Source organism: Oncorhynchus clarkii, chromosome 10 (genome assembly GCF_045791955.1).
Source record: "Oncorhynchus clarkii lewisi isolate Uvic-CL-2024 chromosome 10, UVic_Ocla_1.0, whole genome shotgun sequence".
In the NCBI taxonomy this organism is placed as follows: Eukaryota; Metazoa; Chordata; class Actinopteri; order Salmoniformes; family Salmonidae; genus Oncorhynchus; species Oncorhynchus clarkii.
Genome location: NC_092156.1, coordinates 2081887 through 2102500, shown reverse-complemented (window position 1 = coordinate 2102500; position 20614 = coordinate 2081887). Strand labels below are relative to the sequence as shown.

General features: G+C 42.8%; 1 protein-coding gene across 2 annotated transcripts in view; it reads right to left on the bottom strand.

Annotated features, from left to right (window-relative positions):
* Positions 1–20614, bottom strand: part of LOC139419371 (cell adhesion molecule 2-like) — a 478628-nt gene that overhangs the window by 2705 nt on the left and 455309 nt on the right. For both annotated transcript variants that reach the window (XM_071169314.1, XM_071169313.1), the window contains one exon: positions 4759–4881. In XM_071169314.1, coding sequence (XP_071025415.1) covers positions 4759–4881 — 123 coding nt within the window. The remainder of the gene's footprint in view (positions 1–4758; positions 4882–20614) is intronic.

Sequence of the window (20614 nt, the reverse complement as noted above, 5' to 3'; positions counted from 1 at the left end):
GTACCTGACTATTGAACAGGTGTTCTATCTGTCTGACAGACCAGGTACCTGACTATTAAACAGATGTCCTATCTCTCTGACAGACCAGGTACCTGACTATTAAACAGGTGTCCTATCTCTCTGACAGACCAGGTACCTGACTATTAAACAGGTGTCCTATCTCTCTGACCTACCAGGTACCTGACTATTAAACAGGTGTCCTATCTCTCTGACAGACCAGGTACCTGACTATTAAACAGGTGTCCTATCTCTCTGACAGACGAGGTACCTGACTATTAAACAGGTGTCCTATCTCTCTGACAGACGAGGTACCTGACTATTAAACAGGTGTCCTATCTCTCTGACAGACCAGGTACCTGACTATTAAACAGGTGTCCTATCTCTCTGACAGACCAGGTACCTGACTATTAAACAGGTGTCCTATCTCTCTGACAGACCAGGTACCTGACTATTAAACAGGTGTCCTATCTCTCTGACAGACCAGGTACCTGACTATTAAACAGGTGTCCTATCTCTCTGACAGACCAGGTACCTGACTATTAAACAGGTGTCCTATCTCTCTGACAGACCAGGTACCTGACTATTAAACAGGTGTCCTATCTCTCTGACAGACCAGGTACCTGACTATTAAACAGGTGTCCTATCTCTCTGACAGACCAGGTACCTGACTATTAAACAGGTGTCCTATCTCTATGACAGACCAGGTACCTGACTATTAAACAGGTGTCCTATCTCTCTGACAGACGAGGTACCTGACTAATAAACAGTGTTTTAGATACAGGTGGTCAGGTGTGTTACTATCAGGAGACCTGTAGTCAGGTGTGTTACTATCAGGAGACCTGTCGTCAGGTGTGTTATTATCAGGAGACCTGTAGTCAGGTGTGTTACTATCAGGAGACCTGTCGTCAGGTGTGTTACTATCAGGAGACCTGTCGTCAGTTGTGTTATTATCAGGAGACCTGTAGTCAGGTGTGTTATTATCAGGAGACCTGTCGTCAGGTGTGTTATCTCTGTGTGTTTTACAGGTGTTGTGTGTTACTATCAGGAGACCTGTAGTCAGGTGTGTTACTATCAGGAGTCCTGTCGTCAGGCGTGTTATTATCAGGAGACCTATAGTCAGGTGTGTTACTATCAGGAGACCTGTCGTCAGGTGTGTTATTATCAGGAGACCTGTAGTCAGGTGTGTTATTATCAGGAGACCTGTCGTCAGGTGTGTTACTATCAGGAGACCTGTCGTCAGGTGTGTTATTATCAGGAGACCTGTAGTCAGGTGTGTTATTATCAGGAGACCTGTCGTCAGGTGTGTTATCTCTATGTGTTTTACAGGTGTTGTGTGTTACTATCAGGAGACCTGTCGTCAGGTGTGTTATCTCTATGTGTTTTACAGGTGTTGTGTGTTACTATCAGGAGACCTGTCGTCAGGTGTGTTACTATCAGGAGACCTGTCGTCAGGTGTGTTATTATCAGGAGACCTGTAGTCAGGTGTGTTACTATCAGGAGACCTGTCGTTAGGTGTGTTATCTCTATGTGTTTTACAGGTGTTGTGTGTTACTATCAGGAGACCTGTAGTCAGGTGTGTTACTATCAGGAGACCTGTCTCCAGGCGTGTTATTATCAGGAGACCTATAGTCAGGTGTGTTACTATCAGGAGACCTGTAGTCAGGTGTGTTATCTCTATGTGTTTTACAGGTGTTGTGTGTTACTATCAGGAGACCTGTCGTCAGGTGTGTTACTATCAGGAGACCTGTCGTCAGGTGTGTTACTATCAGGAGACCTGTCGTCAGGTGTGTTATTATCAGGAGACCTGTCATCAGGTGTGTTACTATCAGGAGACCTGTCGTCAGGTGTGTTACTATCAGGAGACCTGTCGTCAGGTGTGTTATCTCTATGTGTTTTATAGGTGTTGTGTGTTACTCTCAGAAGACCTGTAGTCAGGTGTGTTACTATCAGGAGACCTGTCGTCAGGTGTGTTATCTCTATGTGTTTTACAGGTGTTGTGTGTTACTATCAGGAGACCTGTCGTCCGGTGTGTTATTATCAGGAGACCTGTAGTCAGGTGTGTTATTATCAGGAGACCTGTCGTCAGGTGTGTTACTATCAGGAGACCTGTCGTCAGGTGTGTTATTATCAGGAGACCTGTAGTCAGCTGTGTTACTATCAGGAGACCTGTCGTCAGGTGTGTTATCTCTATGTGTTTTACAGGTGTTGTGTGTTACTATCAGGAGACCTGTAGTCAGGTGTGTTACTATCAGGAGACCTGTCGTCAGGCGTGTTATTATCAGGAGACCTATAGTCAGGTGTGTTATTATCAGGAGACCTGTAGTCAGGTGTGTTATTATCAGGAGACCTGTCGTCAGGTGTGTTATCTCTATGTGTTTTACAGGTGTTGTGTGTTACTATCAGGAGACCTGTCGTCAGGTGTGTTACTATCAGGAGACCTGTCGTCAGGCGTGTTATTATCAGGAGACCTATAGTCAGGTGTGTTACTATCAGGAGACCTGTCGTCAGGTGTGTTATTATCAGGAGACCTGTAGTCAGGTGTGTTATTATCAGGAGACCTGTCGTCAGGTGTGTTATTATCAGGAGACCTGCAGTCAGGTGTGTTATTATCAGGAGACCTGTCGTCAGGTGTGTTATCTCTATGTGTTTTACAGGTGTTGTGTGTTACTATCAGGACACCTGTCGTCAGGTGTGTTATCTCTATGTGTTTTACAGGTGTTGTGTGTTACTATCAGGAGACCTGTCGTCAGGTGTGTTACTATCAGGAGACCTGTCGTCAGGTGTGTTATTATCAGGAGACCTGTAGTCAGGTGTGTTATTATCAGGAGACCTGTCGTCAGGTGTGTTATCTCTATGTGTTTTACAGGTGTTGTGTGTTACTATCAGGAGACCTGTCGTCAGGTGTGTTATCTCTATGTGTTTTACAGGTGTTGTGTGTTACTATCAGGAGACCTGTCGTCAGGTGTGTTACTATCAGGAGACCTGTCGTCAGGTGTGTTATTATCAGGAGACCTGTAGTCAGGTGTGTTACTATCAGGAGACCTGTCGTCAGGTGTGTTATCTCTATGTGTTTTACAGGTGTTGTGTGTTACTATCAGGAGACCTGTAGTCAGGTGTGTTACTATCAGGAGACCTGTCTCCAGGCGTGTTATTATCAGGAGACCTATAGTCAGGTGTGTTACTATCAGGAGACCTGTAGTCGGGTGTGTTATCTCTATGTGTTTTACAGGTGTTGTGTGTTACTATCAGGAGACCTGTCGTCAGGTGTGTTACTATCAGGAGACCTGTCGTCAGGTGTGTTACTATCAGGAGACCTGTCGTCAGGTGTGTTATTATCAGGAGACCTGTCATCAGGTGTGTTACTATCAGGAGACCTGTCGTCAGGTGTGTTACTATCAGGAGACCTGTCGTCAGGTGTGTTATTATCAGGAGACCTATAGTCAGGTGTGTTACTATCAGGAGACCTGTAGTCAGGTGTGTTACTATCAGGAGACCTGTCGTCAGGCGTGTTATTATCAGGAGACCTATAGTCAGGTGTGTTACTATCAGGAGACCTCTAGTCAGGTGTGTTACTATCAGGAGAACTGTAGTCAGGTGTGTTATCTCTATGTGTTTTACATTTGTTGTGTGTTACTATCAGGAGACCTGTCGTCAGGTGTGTTACTATCAGGAGACCTGTCGTCAGGTGTGTTACTATCAGGAGACCTGTCGTCAGGTGTGTTATTATCAGGAGACCTATAGTCAGGTGTGTTACTATCAGGAGACCTGTCGTCAGGTGTGTTATCTCTATGTGTTTTACAGGTGTTGTGTGTTACTATCAGGAGACCTGTAGTCAGGTGTGTTACTATCAGGAGACCTGTAGTCAGGTGTGTTACTATCAGGAGACCTATCGTCAGGGGTGTTACTATCAGGAGACCTATAGTCAGGTGTGTTACTATCAGGAGACCTGTCGTGAGGTGTGTTATCTCTATGTGTTTTACAGGTGTTGTGTGTTACTATCAGGAGACCTGTCGTCAGGTGTGTTACTATCAGGAGACCTGTCGTCAGGTGTGTTATCTCTATGTGTTTTACAGGTGTTGTGTTTTACTATCAGGAGACCTGTCGTGAGGTGTGTTATCTCTATGTGTTTTACAGGTGTTGTGTGTTACTATCAGGAGACCTGTCGTCAGGTGTGTTACTATCAGGAGACCTGTCGTCAGGTGTGTTATCTCTATGTGTTTTACAGGTGTTGTGTTTTACTATCAGGAGACCTGTCGTCAGGTGTGTTACTATCAGGAGACCTGTCGTCAGGTGTGTTACTATCAGGAGACCTGTCGTCAGGTGTGTTACTATCAGGAGACCTGTCGTCAGGTGTGTTATCTCTATGTGTTTTACAGGTGTTGTGTGTTACTATCAGGAGACCTGTCGTCAGGTGTGTTATCTCTATGTGTTTTACAGGTGTTGTGTGTTACTATCAGGAGACCTGTAGTCAGGTGTGTTATTATCAGGAGACCTGTCGTCAGGTGTGTTATCTCTATGTGTTTTACAGGTGTTGTGTGTTACTATCAGGAGACCTGTCGTCAGGTGTGTTATCTCTATGTGTTTTACAGGTGGTCAGGTGTGTTATCTCTGTGTTTTACAGGTGGTCAGGTGTGTTATCTCTATGTGTTTTACAGGTGGTCAGGTGTGTTATCTCTATGTGTTTTACAGGTGGTCAGGTGTGTTATCTCTATGTGTTTTACATGTGTTGTGTGTTACAGGTGCTGTCACATGTTTTACCTTTATGCCTGGCTAGGTAGCGGCCCAAAAAGATGATTAGACACAAGGTAACGAAGACCACCACCGCCACCACTCCACCAATCAGAGCATGGTCTGGTCCGCGCTGCCCCATGGCGTTGGGATCTGGAGAGAGAGGAGGGAAGGAGAAGAGGGGGAGTGCGAGAGGGAGAGTTAAGGAGGGGAGGAGTGGGGAAAGGAGGGAGAGAGGAGGGGGAGAGGAGGGGGAGGGAGGTTGAGTTTTATGATATTTCTTTTATCTCTCAGATATCGGACAGACAACTTCCTTTTGATTTTCGTTTTGTCTCCGTTCTACTGGTCCACCTTATAGAGGCTAGACCTGTTATGCTATAATAATGGTTATCCCCACACACACCTACACACATACCTACACACACACACACACCTTCAAACATACATACACACACACCTGCATACACACACACACACCTTCAAACATACATACACACACACACCTGCATACACACACACACACACACACCTTCAAACATACATACACACACACACCTGCATACACACACACACCTTCAAACATACATACACACACACACCTGCATACACACACACCTTCAAACATACATACACACACACCTGCATACACACACACCTTCAAACACACACACACACACCTGCATACACACACACCTTCAAACACACACACACACACACACACACACACACACACACACACACACACACACACACACACACACACACACACACACACACACACACACACACACACACACACACACACACGCACACACACACCTGCATACACACACACCTTCAAACACACACACACACCTTCAAACACACACACACACACACCTGCATACACACACACCACCTCTGCCTAAGTATGTCAGGTTATGGATACAATATCCCCATCCGAGTCCGTGTGGTTCCTGCTCTGAAAAGAATCTGTGGCACAACCTCATCCAGGCCACAGAAGGCCAACTTATAAAAACATGGCTATTATGTACTAAATGAGGAAAGGTTTGTGTTGTTAATAGTTAATTCTACAGCATAATTTCACCGGGTCATCTAATTCACATCAACAGGAGACACGTTGAAATATGACTTTATTCTCTACATTAATTATATAAATATTGCCACTTTATTCACAACATTATTTAGACTTTATTCTCAAAAAAAGTACTGCAAAGTACCACTAACCGTTCGTGTTTCTTTTATTTTCTCTTGAAGCAGAATATAAATATAATATACCAGTGAATGTAGATGAAAATGCAGACCATGTTCAGGGTAATCAGGAAGACGACTACAGACCATGTTCAGGGTAATCAGGAAGAAGACGACAGACCATGTTCAGGGTAATCAGGAAGAAGACTACAGACCATGTTCAGGCTAATCAGGAAGAAGACCTGACTATAGACCATGTTCAGGGTAATCAGGAAGAAGACTACAGACCATGTTCAGGGTAATCAGGAAGAAGACTACAGACCATGTTCAGGGTAATCAGGAAGAGATTGACAGACCATGTTCAGTGTAATCAGGAAGAAGACCTGACTACAGACCATGTTCAGGGTAATCAGGAAGAAGACTACAGACCATGTTCAGGGTAATCAGGAAGACGACTACAGACCATGTTCAGGGTAATCAGGAAGAAGACTACAGACCATGTTCAGGGTAAATCAGGAAGACGACTACAGACCATGTCCTCTATGGAGTAAACCTTGCAAGTGCACTATATAGGGAATAAGGTGCCATAGGGCTCTGGTCTAAAGTAGTGCACTATATAGGGAATAAGGTGTCATAGGGCTCTGGTCTAAAGTAGTGCACTATATAGGGAATAGGGTGCATTAGGGCTCTGGTCTAAAGTAGTGCACTATATAGGGAATAGGATGCCATAGGGCTCTGTCCAAAGTAGTGCACTATGTAGTGTGCCATTTGGGACATAGGCTTTGTTAGGTGCCCTTCCCACTACTCCACAGAGGCTTTCTCTCATATCCTAGCGTTTGACCTATGTCCTAGTTTCTGTTCTGTGTCCTGTTTTTTAAATCCTCACAGAATGGAATGAATACTGAATATTTGATTAACTTCATCCAGCCCAGACACATCGTATGTGGTTTTGTCTTCACTGACACCAAACTATAGCAGACGTATGACTTGTAGCTCATTTCTGTGCTGAGGTATTTGGTATTTGTATGTGTGTTTGGGTGTAACAGGCCATGACAGAGGGCTGATAGGGGGCAGTCAGACAGACAGAGAGAACAGAGGGAAGAGAGAGAACTGAATGCATTAACAGACAGTCTACTCTCTCCTTTTCTCTATCTCCACCTCAACCCCCCCTCTCTCTCTTTCTCTCCATCTCCCCTTCTCTCGACTTTCTCATCAACCCAGGTGGTGCAAATTCAACATTCCTCAGCTGTCCGCTCTACTGACCAAGCAAGACCACAGCAGCGTGACCACAGTGTGTGAGTGTGTGTGTGTGTGTGTGTGTGTGTGTGTGTGTGTGTGTGTGCGAGTGTGTGCGAGTGTGTGTGAGTGTGTGTGGTCGAGTGTGACAGCCAGGGCATTCGGACCGTGGAGGGTTATGGAGCAATACAAAGCCTGCTGCTTACATGTTTTAGAGAGAGGGTTGGGGGTATAGATGGGGCGAGAGAGAGAGAAGACAGAAAGCGAGGAGAGAGAGAGAGAGACATGACAGCGAGAGGACAGAGAGAGCACAGACAGAGGACAGAGAGAGAGGACAGAGAGAGAGGACAGAGAGAGAGAGAGGACAGAGAGAGAGGACAGAGAGAGAGAGAGAGGACAGAGAGAGATGGAGAGAGAGAGATGACAGAGAGAGAAAGAGAGAGGACAGAGAGAGAGAGAGAGAGAGAGAGGACAGAGAGAGTGACCACAGCAGTGCTGTTAGCAATAATTTCCCGGGACTGTGCCTCAAAACCTGCTGTTAACCTGGCCCACCACTCCACCCTGGCCCACCACTCCACCCTGGACATGAACATCCTTTACAACCAGGTCCACCTCTATAAAGGCAGAAGTCCCCACCTTTGAAGGACATCACCCTCAACCGCAACCCAAGCACCACACACAGGAGCATCGGAGAAACGGACACCCTGCCCAGACCAGCAAGACCCCCCCGGAGGATCCACACCAAAAGGACCTACACCCAGACCACAGCTCCACCATCCACATCCCCACCCCAACCAGTACACCCCTCCCCAAACAAACCCTGGCCACACCCTATATATGCCCCCCAGATCAGGCCCCTTCTGTCCCCCCCCTGCCCCTGCAGCAAGGACCTCAACATGACAGCAGGACATATGCCCAGGGCGTGAGCAGAGTAACAGGCCCAACCCCCACTATTACACCTTCCCAAGCCCCTTCCAGCAACAGGCCCAACCCCCACTATTACACCTGCCCATGCCCCTTCCTGCAACAGGCCCAACCCCCACTATTACACCTTCCCAAGCCCCTTCCAGCAACAGGCCCAACCCCTACTATTACACCTGCCCAAGCCCCTTCCAGCAACAGGCCCAACCCCCACTATTACACCTGCCCAAGCCCCTTCCAGCAACAGGCCCAACCCCCACTATTACACCTTCCCAAGCCCCTTCCAGCAACAGGCCCAACCCCCACTATTACACCTTCCCAAGCCCCTTCCTGCAACAGGCCAAACCCCCACTATTACACCTGCCCATGCCCCTTCCTGCAACAGGCCAAACCCCCACTATTACACCTTCCCAAGCCCCTTCCTGCAACAGGCCAAACCCCCACTATTACACCTGCCCAAGCCCCTTCCTGCAACAGGCCCAACCCCCACTATTACACCTGCCCAACCCCCACTATTACACCTGCCCAACCCCCACTAATACACCTGCCCCTGCCCCACTATTACACCTGCCCAAGCCCCTTCCTGCAACAGGCCAAACCCCCACTATTACACCTGCCCATGCCCCTTCCTGCAACAGGCCAAACACCCACTATTACACCTTCCCAAGCCCCTTCCAGCAACAGGCCAAACCCCCACTATTACACCTGCCCAAGCCCCTTCCTGCAACAGGCCCAACCCCCACTATTACACCTTCCCATGCCCCTTCCAGCAACAGGCCCAACCCCCACTATTACACCTGCCCAAGCCCCTTCCAGCAACAGGCCCAACCCCCACTATTACACCTGCCCAAGCCCCTTCCAGCAACAGGCCCAACCCCCACTATTACACCTTCCCAAGCCCCTTCCAGCAACAGGCCCAACCTCCACTATTACACCTTCCCAAGCCCCTTCCTGCAACAGGCCAAACCCCCACTATTACACCTGCCCATGCCCCTTCCTGCAACAGGCCAAACCCCCACTATTACACCTGCCCAAGCCCCTTCCTGCAACAGGCCAAACCCCCACTATTACACCTGCCCAAGCCCCTTCCTGCAACAGGCCCAACCCCCACTATTACACTTGCCTAATCCCACTATTACACCTGCCTAATCCCCATCCTACAACAGGCCCAACCCCACTAATACACCTGCCTAATCCCACTATTACACCTGCCTAATCCCCATTATACAACAGGCCCAACCCCACTAATACACCTGCCTAATCCCACTATTACACCTGCCCAAGCCCCTTCCTGCAACAGGCCCAACCCCCACTATTACACCTGCCCAACCCCCACTATTACACCTGCCCAACCCCCACTAATACACCTGCCCCTGCCCCACTATTACACCTGCCCAAGCCCCTTCCTGCAACAGGCCAAACCCCCACTATTACACCTGCCCATGCCCCTTCCTGCAACAGGCCAAACACCCACTATTACACCTTCCCAAGCCCCTTCCAGCAACAGGCCAAACCCCCACTATTACACCTGCCCAAGCCCCTTCCTGCAACAGGCCCAACCCCCACTATTACACCTTCCCATGCCCCTTCCAGCAACAGGCCCAACCCCCACTATTACACCTGCCCAAGCCCCTTCCAGCAACAGGCCCAACCCCCACTATTACACCTGCCCAAGCCCCTTCCAGCAACAGGCCCAACCCCCACTATTACACCTTCCCAAGCCCCTTCCAGCAACAGGCCCAACCCCCACTATTACACCTTCCCAAGCCCCTTCCTGCAACAGGCCAAACCCCCACTATTACACCTGCCCATGCCCCTTCCTGCAACAGGCCAAACCCCCACTATTACACCTGCCCAAGCCCCTTCCTGCAACAGGCCAAACCCCCACTATTACACCTGCCCAAGCCCCTTCCTGCAACAGGCCCAACCCCCACTATTACACTTGCCTAATCCCACTATTACACCTGCCTAATCCCCATCCTACAACAGGCCCAACCCCACTAATACACCTGCCTAATCCCACTATTACACCTGCCTAATCCCCATTATACAACAGGCCCAACCCCACTAATACACCTGCCTAATCCCACTATTACACCTGCCTAATCCCCATCCTACAACAGGCCCAACACTAGACACTATGGAACACAAAGCTTTTACTTTCTCATCCTGGAATATACAAGGTCTTTGGCCTAAAGAGCAGGAACACAGACTTGTCATCCTACAAGAAACATGGTATAGAGGAGATGGACCCACTGGTTACCCTCTAGGTTACAGAGAGCTGGTAGTCCCATCCACCAAACTACCAGGTGGGTGGTATAGAGGAGATGGACCCACTGGTTACCCTCTAGGTTACAGAGAGCTGGTAGTCCCATCCACTATACTACCAGGTGGGTGGTATAGAGGAGATGGACCCACTGGTTGTCCTCTAGGTTACAGAGAGCTGGTAGTCCCAGCCACTATACTACCAGGTGTGAAACATGGTATAGAGGAGACCGACCCACTGGTTGTCCTCTGGGTTATAGAGAGCTGGTAGTCCCATCCCCCAAACTACCAGGTGTGAAACATGGTATAGAGGAGATGGACCCACTGGTTGCCCTCTAGGTTACAGAGAGCTGGTAGTCCCATCCACCAAACTACCAGGTGGGTGGTATAGAGGAGATGGACCCACTGGTTGTCCTCTAGGTTACAGAGAGCTGGTAGTCCCATCCACCACACTACCAGGTATGAAACATGGTATAGATGAGACGGACCCAACTATTAAAGACTACCAGAACCCACTGGATTCTCCAATTACATTGAATGAACTACAAGACAAAATACAAACCCTCCAACCCAAAAAGGCCTGTGGTGTTGATGGGATCCTCAATGAAATGATAACATATACAGACCACAAGTTCCAATTGGCTATTCTTAAACTCTTCAACATCCTCCTCAGCTCTGGCATCTTCCCCAATATTTGGAACCAAGGACTGATCACCCCAATCCACAAAAATTGAGACAAATGTGACCCCAATAACTACCGTGGGATATGCATCAACAGCATTATCATTAACAGCAGACTCGTACATTTCCTCAGTGAAAACAATGTACTGAGCAAATGTCAAATTGGCTTTTTACCAAATTACCGTAGGACAGACCACGTGTTCACCCTGCACACCCTAATTGACAAACAAACAAACCAACACAAAGGCAAAGTCTTCTCATGCTTTGTTGATTTCAAAAAAAGCTTTTGACTCAATTTGTCTCGAGGGTCTGCTATAAAAAATTGATGGAAAGTGGTGTTGGGGGTAAAACATACATTATTCTAAAATCCATGAACACAAACAACAAGTGTGCGATTAAAATTGGCCCTGACAGTGAATCTCAGTAAGACCAAAATAATGGTGTTCCAAAAAAGGTCCAGTGGCCAGGACCACAAATACAAATTCCACACAGAAAACTATACATACCTTGGGCTGAACATCAGCGCCACAGGTAACTTCCACAAAGCTGTGAACGAGAGACAAGGCAAGAAGGACATTCTATGCCATCAAAAGGAACATAAAATTCGACATACCAATTAGGATTTGGCTACAAAATACATGAATCATTTATAGAACCCATTGCCCTTCATGGTTGTGAGGTCTGGGGTTCTGCTCAACAACCAAGAATTCACTAAATGGGACAAACACCAAATTGAGACTCCGCATGCAGAATTCTGCAAAAATATCCTCTGTGTACAACGTAGAACACCAAATAATGCATGCAGAGCAGAATTAGGCCGATACCCACTAATGATGAAAATCCAGAAAAGTGTCGTAAAAATTCTACAACCACCTGAAAGGAAGCGATTCCCAAACCTTCCATAACAAAGCCATCACCTACAGAGAGATGAACCTGGAGAAGAGTCCCCTAAGCAAGCTGGTCCTGTTCACAAACACAAACACACCCCACAGAGCCGCAGGACAACAGCACAATTAGACCCAACCAAATCATTAGAAAACAAAAAGATAATTACTTGACACATTGGAAAGAATTAACAAAAAAACAGAGTAAACTAAGATTGCTATTTGGCCCTACACAGGCATAATACCTGACCACTGTGACTGACCCAAAATTAAGGAAAGCTTTGACTATGTACAGACTCAGTGAGCATAGCCGTGCTATTGAGAAAGGCCGCCGTAGGCAGACCTGGCTCTCAAGAGAAGACAGGCTATGTGCACAATGAGGTGGAAACTGAGCTGCTCTTCCTAACCTTCTGCCCAATGTATGACCATGTTAGAGACATACAGTGGGGCAAAAAAGTATTTAGTCAGCCACCAATTGTGCAAGTTCTCCCACTTCAAAAGATGAGAGGCCTGTAATTTTCATCATCCATCATAATTTTCATCATTTTCATGACATGACAGACAACATGAGAAAAAACATTCCAGAAAGTCACATTGTAGGATTTTTAATGAATTTATTTGCAAATTATGGTGGAAAATAAGCATTTTGTCTGTCATAGTTGAAGTGTACCTATGATGAAAACTACAGGCCTCTCTCATCTTTTGAAGTGGGAGTACTTGCACAATTGGTGGCTGACTAAATACTTTTTTTGCCCCACTGTGTATTTCCCTCAGATTACACAGACCCACAAAGAATTAGAAAACAAACCCGATGTTGATAAACTCTCATATCTACTGGGTGAAATACCACAGTGTGCCATCACAGCAGCAAGATGTGACCTGTTGCCACAAGAAAAGGGCAACCAGTGAGGAACAAACACCATTGTAAATACAACCCATATTTATGTTTATTTATTTCCCTTTTGTACTTTCACTATTTACACATCGTTACAACACTGTATATAGACATAATATGACATTTGAAATGTCTTTATTCTTTTGGAACTTTTGTGAGTGTAATGTTTACTGTTATTTTTAATTGTTTATTTCACTTTTGTTTATTATCTACTTCACTTGCTTTGACAATGTTAACATACAGTGCCTTGCGAAAGTATTCGGCCCCCTTGAACTTTGTGAGCTTTTGCCACATTTCAGGCTTCAAACATAAAGATATAAAACTGTATTTTTTTGTGAAGAATCAACAACAAGTGGGACACAATCATGAAGTGGAACGACATTTATTGGATATTTCAAACTTTTTTAATAAATCAAAAACTGAAAAATTGGGCGTGCAAAATTATTCAGCCCCCTTAAGTTAATACTTTGTAGCGCCACCTTTTGCTGCGATTACAGCTGTAAGTCGCTTGGGGTATGTCTCTATCAGTTTTGCACATCGAGAGACTGACATTTTTTCCCATTCCTCCTTGCAAAACAGCTCGAGCTCAGTGAGGTTGGATGGAGAGCATTTGTGAACAGCAGTTTTCAGTTCTTTCCACAGATTCTCGATTGGATTCAGGTCTGGACTTTGACTTGGCCATTCTAACACCTGGATATGTTTATTTTTGAACCATTCCATTGTAGATTTTGCTTTATGTTTTGGATCATCGTCTTGTTGGAAGACAAATCTCCGTCCCAGTCTCAGGTCTTTTGCAGACTCCATCAGGTTTTCTTCCAGAATGGTCCTGTATTTGGCTCCATCCATCTTCCCACCAATTTTAACCATCTTCCCTGTCCCTGCTGAAGAAAAGCAGGCCCAAACCATGATGCTGCCACCACCATGTTTGACAGCGGGGATGGTGTGTTCAGCTGTGTTGCTTTTACGCCAAACATAACGTTTTGCATTGTTGCCAAAAAGTTCCATTTTGGTTTCATCTGACCAGAGCACCTTCTTCCACATGTTTGGTGTGTCTCCCAGGTGGCTTGTGGCAAACTTTAAACAACACTTTTTATGGATATCTTTAAGAAATGGCTTTCTTCTTGCCACTCTTCCATAAAGGCCAGATTTGTGCAATATACGACTGATTGTTGTCCTATGGACAGAGTCTCCCACCTCAGCTGTAGATCTCTGCAGTTCATCCAGAGTGATCATGGGCCTCTTGGCTGCATCTCTGATCAGTCTTCTCCTTGTATGAGCTGAAAGTTTAGAGGGACGGCCAGGTCTTGGTAGATTTGCAGTGGTCTGATACTCCTTCCATTTCAATATTATCGCTTGCACAGTGCTCCTTGGGATGTTTAAAGCTTGGGAAATCTTTTTGTATCCAAATCCGGCTTTAAACTTCTTCACAACAGTATCTCGGACCTGCCTGGTGTGTGTTCCTTGTTCTTCATGATGCTCTCTGCGCTTTTAACGGACCTCTGAGACTATCACAGTGCAGGTGCATTTATACGGAGACATGATTACATACAGGTGGATTGTATTTATCATCATTAGTCATTTAGGTCAACATTGGATCATTCAGAGATCCTCACTGAACTTCTGGAGAGAGTTTGCTGCACTGAAAGTAAAGGGGCTGAATAATTTTGCACGCCCAATTTTTCAGTTTTTTATTTGTTAAAAAAGTTTGAAATATCCTATAAATGTCGTTCCACTTCATGATTGTGTCCCACTTGTTGTTGATTCTTCACAAAAAATACAGTTTTATATCTTTGTTTGAAGCCTGAAATGTGGAAAAAGGTCGCAAAGTTCAAGGGGGCCGAATACTTTCGCAAGGCACTGTATGTTTCCCATGCCAATAAAGCCCCTTGAATTGAATTGAATTGAGAGAGAAACAGAGAGAGAGAAAGAGGAGACCACAACCATTCTTCTCTGTACGATTTAATATTGAGGCGACATAGCAAACTCCTCTAAATATTTATAATCTCTTCTCCATAGCCTCACGGCTCCTTTAAGTGAAAGAGGTTTAAGGGTTCAAGCCGAGGCCTACAGTGAACTACAAACCTCAACAACCTTGACTAACACCTTTCCGTTTTTACATCAGAATAGTGTTTAAAGATGGTGTCAAAATGAAACACGTAACTCTTGGTTCATTTCAGGGAAATGAGGGAAACCTAAAGATAAGTACAAACACTTCTGAAGTGATTGACAGTCGCTGGATTTCACCCTTAACAACCGTAACGAGGTTAAAATAAAAATATTTCACTTTTAGTGACTGATTATATAGAAGTGCAATGAGATGGAAAGAAGACGTTATTAAATGTGAATAGGGCTGTGTGTGTGTGTGTGTGTGTGTGTGTGTGATGATCGTATTAATGAGTTATCGGTTCCAATGAACAGATCAATTAGGCATTTAAACACTCAGATGGAGAAGGAGACAGACACCATGGAGACCCATGTTTTAGATAGACAGGTATAATCTCTAGGATCACCATCACCTACTGATAAGGGTCTCTGCATATAAATACTTAGGGATGATGAACTGTCTATTAAAATGCATGTTGACGAACTTTATAAACGGCTAAAAATCAAGCTAGGCTTCCTCTTCAGAAACAGGACATGTTTGTCCTCTACAAATAGAAGCCAAATTGTGCAAGCTACTTTTATGTCTGTTATAAATTATAGGGATATTATTTACATGCATGCTACGGCATCAACACTTACATCGCTGGATGCTACTTATCATTGCGCACTCAGGTTTATTACGGGTTGCTGGCTACAGAACTCACCACTGTGTTTTATAACAACATGTGGGTTGGACTTCGCTGTCCGGGAGACGAGAACAACATGCTCTCTCGTGTTTATCTATAAAGCACTTCTGAATAAACTACCTTCTTATTTATCATCACTCATCAATATTATAATTGGAATTCCTAAAACCAGGTCTGAAGCATGGATTACACTTGAGGCCCATGTGATTTCCACAGAGTTGGGTATGGATTACACTTGATGCCCATGTGATCTCCACAGAGTTGGGTATTGATTCCACTTGAGGCCCATGTGATTTCCACAGAGTTGGGTATTGATTCCACTTGAGGCCCATGTGATCTCCACAGAGTTGGGTATGGATTCCACTTGAGGCCCATGTGATTTCCACAGAGTTGGGTATGGATTACACTTGAGGCCCATGTGATCTCCACAGAGTTGGGTATGGATTACACTTGAGGCCCATGTGATCTCCACAGAGTTGGGTATGGATTACACTTGAGGCCCATGTGATTTCCACAGAGTTGGGTATGGATTACACTTGATGCCCATGTGATTTCCACAGAGTTGGGTATAGATTCCACTTGAGGCCCATGTGATTTCCACAGAGTTGGGTATGGATTCCACTTGAGGCCCATGTGATTTCCACAGAGTTGGGTATGGATTACACTTGATGCCCATGTGATTTCCACAGAGTTGGGTATTGATTCCACTTGAGGCCCATGTGATTTCCACAGAGTTGGGTATGGATTCCACTTGAGGCCCATGTGATCTCCACAGAGTTGGGTATGGCTGCCTTTTCCTGTTACGCTCCTCACCTATGGAATAGCCTCCAGACTAAACTTAAACCTGAGACTCTTCTCCCCCTGTCACTCATTTTAAACATTTATTGAAGCATTTTTATTTTTTGCATTGCTTGTAACTGTTTTGGGTAATGTTCTTGTGCTGTTAGGGGTATAACCTGTTAGTAGAATAACCTGTTAGTGGAATAACCTGTTAGTGGAATAACCTGTTAGTGGAACAACCTGTCAGGGGAAAAACATGTCAGGAGAATAACCTGTTAGGGGAATAACCTGTTAGTGGAACAACCTGTCAGGGGAAAAACATGTCAGGAGAATAACCTGTTAGGGGAATAACCTGTTAGGGGAATAACCTGTTAGGGGAATAACCTGTTAGGAGAATAACTTGTTAGGAGAATAACCTGTTAGGAGAATAACTTGTTAGGAGAATAACCTGTTAGGAGAATAACCTGTTAGGGGAATAACCTGTGTGTAAATGTAATCTGTTGCTGTATGTTTTTATTGTGTTATCTGTGATGGTTTTGTTTGTCTTGTGTAGTTTCTTAATTATTGTACCTAAACTGTATGTGTAAACATGTATATGCAGGGCCCAGCTGTAACAGAGACCTTGGTCTCAGTCTGTGTTCCTTGTTGAAATAATAATGTTTTAGATAGAAAGGTATAATCTCTAGGTTCACCATCACCTACTGCGCGATCAGTACTATATTACTCAGTACTATATTACCCAGTACTATATTACACAGTACTATATTACTCAGTACTATATTACCCAGTACTATATTACTCAGCACTGTATTATATTACCCAGTACTATATTACTCAGCACTGTATTATATTACCCAGTACTATATTACTCAGCACTGTATTATATTACTCAGTACTATATTACTCAGTACTATATTACCCAGTACTATATTACACAGTACTATATTACACAGTACTATATTACTCAGTACGATATTACCCAGTACTATATTACTCAGCACTGTATTATATTATCAGGTACTATATTACTCAGTACTATATTACCCAGTACTATATTACCCAGTACTATATTACCCAGTACTATATTACTCAGTACTATATTACCCAGTACTATATTACTCAGCACTGTATTATATTACCCAGTACTATATTACTCAGCACTGTACTACATTACTCAGTACTATATTGCTCAGTACTATATTACCCAGTAGTGTATTACTCAGTACTATATTACCCAGTACTGTATTACTCAGTACTATATTACTGTATTACTCAGTACTATTTTACCCCACACTATATTACTCAGCACTGTATTACTCAGTACTATATTACCCAGCACTATATTACTCAGTACTATATTACCCAGTACTATATTACCCAGTACTATATTACTCAGTACTATATTACTCAGTACTATATTACACAGTACTATATTACTCAGTACTATATTACTCAGTACTATATTACCCAGAACTATATTACCCAGTACTATATTACTCAGTACTATATTACTCAGTACTATATTACCCAGTACTATATTATATTATATTACCCAGTACTATATTATATTATATTACCCAGTACTATATTACTTAGTACTATATTACCCAGTACTATATTACCCAGTACTGTATTACCTCGTACTATATTACCCAGTACTGTATTATATTATATTACCAAGTACTATATTACCCAGTATTATATTACCCCGTACTGTATTATATTACCCAGTACTATATTACTTCGTACTGTATTGCCCAGTACTCTATTACTCAGTACTATATTACTCAGTACTATATTACCCAGTACTGTATTATATTACCCAGTACTATATTACTCCGTACTGTATTACTCAGTACTACATTACTCAGTACTATATTACTCAGAACTGTATTACCCAGTAGTGTATTACTCAGTACTATATTACCCAGTACTGTATTACTCTGTACTATATTACTATATTACCCAGTACTGTATTACTCTGTACTATATTACTATATTACTCAGTACTATATTACCCATTACTATATTACCCAGTACTATATTACTCAGTACTATATTACACAGTACTATATTACTCACTCAGTACTATATTACTCAGTACTGTATTATATTATATTACCCAGTACTATATTATCCAGTACTGTATTACCCAGTAGTGTATTACTCAGTACTATATTACCCAGTACTATATTACCCAGTACTATATTACCCAGTACTATATTACTCAGTACTATAGAACTCAGTACTATATTACTCAGTACTATATTACACAGTACTATAGAACTCAGTATTATATTACTCAGAACTATATTACTCAGAACTATATTACTCAGTACTATTTTACCCAGAACTATATTACCCAGTACCATATTACCCAGTACTATATTACCCAGTACTATATTACCCAGTACTATATTACCCAGCACTATATTACTCAGTACTACATTACTCAGTACTATATTACCCAGCACTATATTACTCAGTACTATATTACCCAGTACTATATTACCCAGTACTATATTACTCAGTACTATATTACTCAGTACTATATTACACAGTACTATATTACTCAGTACTATATTACTCAGTACTATATTACCCAGTACTATATTACTCAGTTCTATATTACTCAGTACTATATTACCCAGTACTATATTATATTATATTACCCAGTACTATATTACTTAGTACTATATTACCCAGTACTATATTACCCAGTACTGTATTACCTCGTACTATATTACCCAGTACTGTATTATATTATATTACCAAGTACTATATTACCCAGTATTATATTACCCCGTACTGTATTATATTACCCAGTACTATATTACTCCGTACTGTATTGCCCAGTACTATATTACTCAGTACTATATTACTCAGTACTATATTACCCCGTACTGTATTATATTACCCAGTACTATATTACTCCGTACTGTATTGCCCAGTACTATATTACTCAGTACTATATTACTCAGTACTATATTACCCAGTACTGTATTATATTACCCAGTACTATATTACTCCGTACTGTATTACTCAGTACTACATTACTCAGTACTATATTGCTCAGTACTATATTACCCAGTACTGTATTACTCAATACTATATTACCCAGTACTGTATTACTCAGTACTATATTACCATATTACTCAGTACTGTATTACCCAGTACTATATTACTCAGTACTATATTACCCATTACTATATTACCCAGTACTATATGACTCACTCAGTACTATATTACTCAGTACTGTATTATATTATATTACCCAGTACTATATTACCCAGTACTGTATTACCCAGTAGTGTATTACTCAGTACTATATTACCCAGTACTGTATTACTCAGTACTATATTACTATATTACTCAGTACTGTATTACCCAGTACTATATTACTCAGTACTATATTACCCATTACTATATTACTCAGTACTATATTACTCAGTACTATATTACACAGTACTATATTACTCACTCAGTACTATATTACTCAGTACTGTATTATATTATATTACCCAGTACTATATTACCCAGTACTGTATTACCCAGTAGTGTATTACTCAGTACTATATTACCCAGTACTGTATTACTCAGTACTATATTACTATATTACTCAGTACTGTATTACCCAGTACTATATTACTCAGTACTATATTACCCATTACTATATAACCCAGTACTATATTACTCAGTACTATATTACACAGTACTATATTACTCACTCAGTACTATATTACTCAGTACTGTATTATATTATATTACCCAGTACTATATTACCCAGTACTGTATTACCCAGTAGTGTATTACTCAGTACTATATTACCCAGTACTGTATTACTCAGTACTATATTACTATATTACTCAGTACTGTATTACCCAGTACTATATTACTCAGTACTATATTACCCATTACTATATTACTCAGTACTATATTACACAGTACTATATTACTCACTCAGTACTATATTACTCAGTTCTGTATTATATTATATTACCCAGTACTATATTACCCAGTACTGTATTACCCAGTACTATATTAACCATTACTATATTACCCAGTACTGTATTACCTCGTACTATATTACCCAGTACTATATTACTATATGACTTATATTAAAGCAGTACTATCTTAATCATTACTCTATTAAACCGTACTATATTACCCTGTACTATACTACTCAGTACTATATTACCTAGACTTATATTAAAGCAGTACTATATTAATCATTACTCTATTAA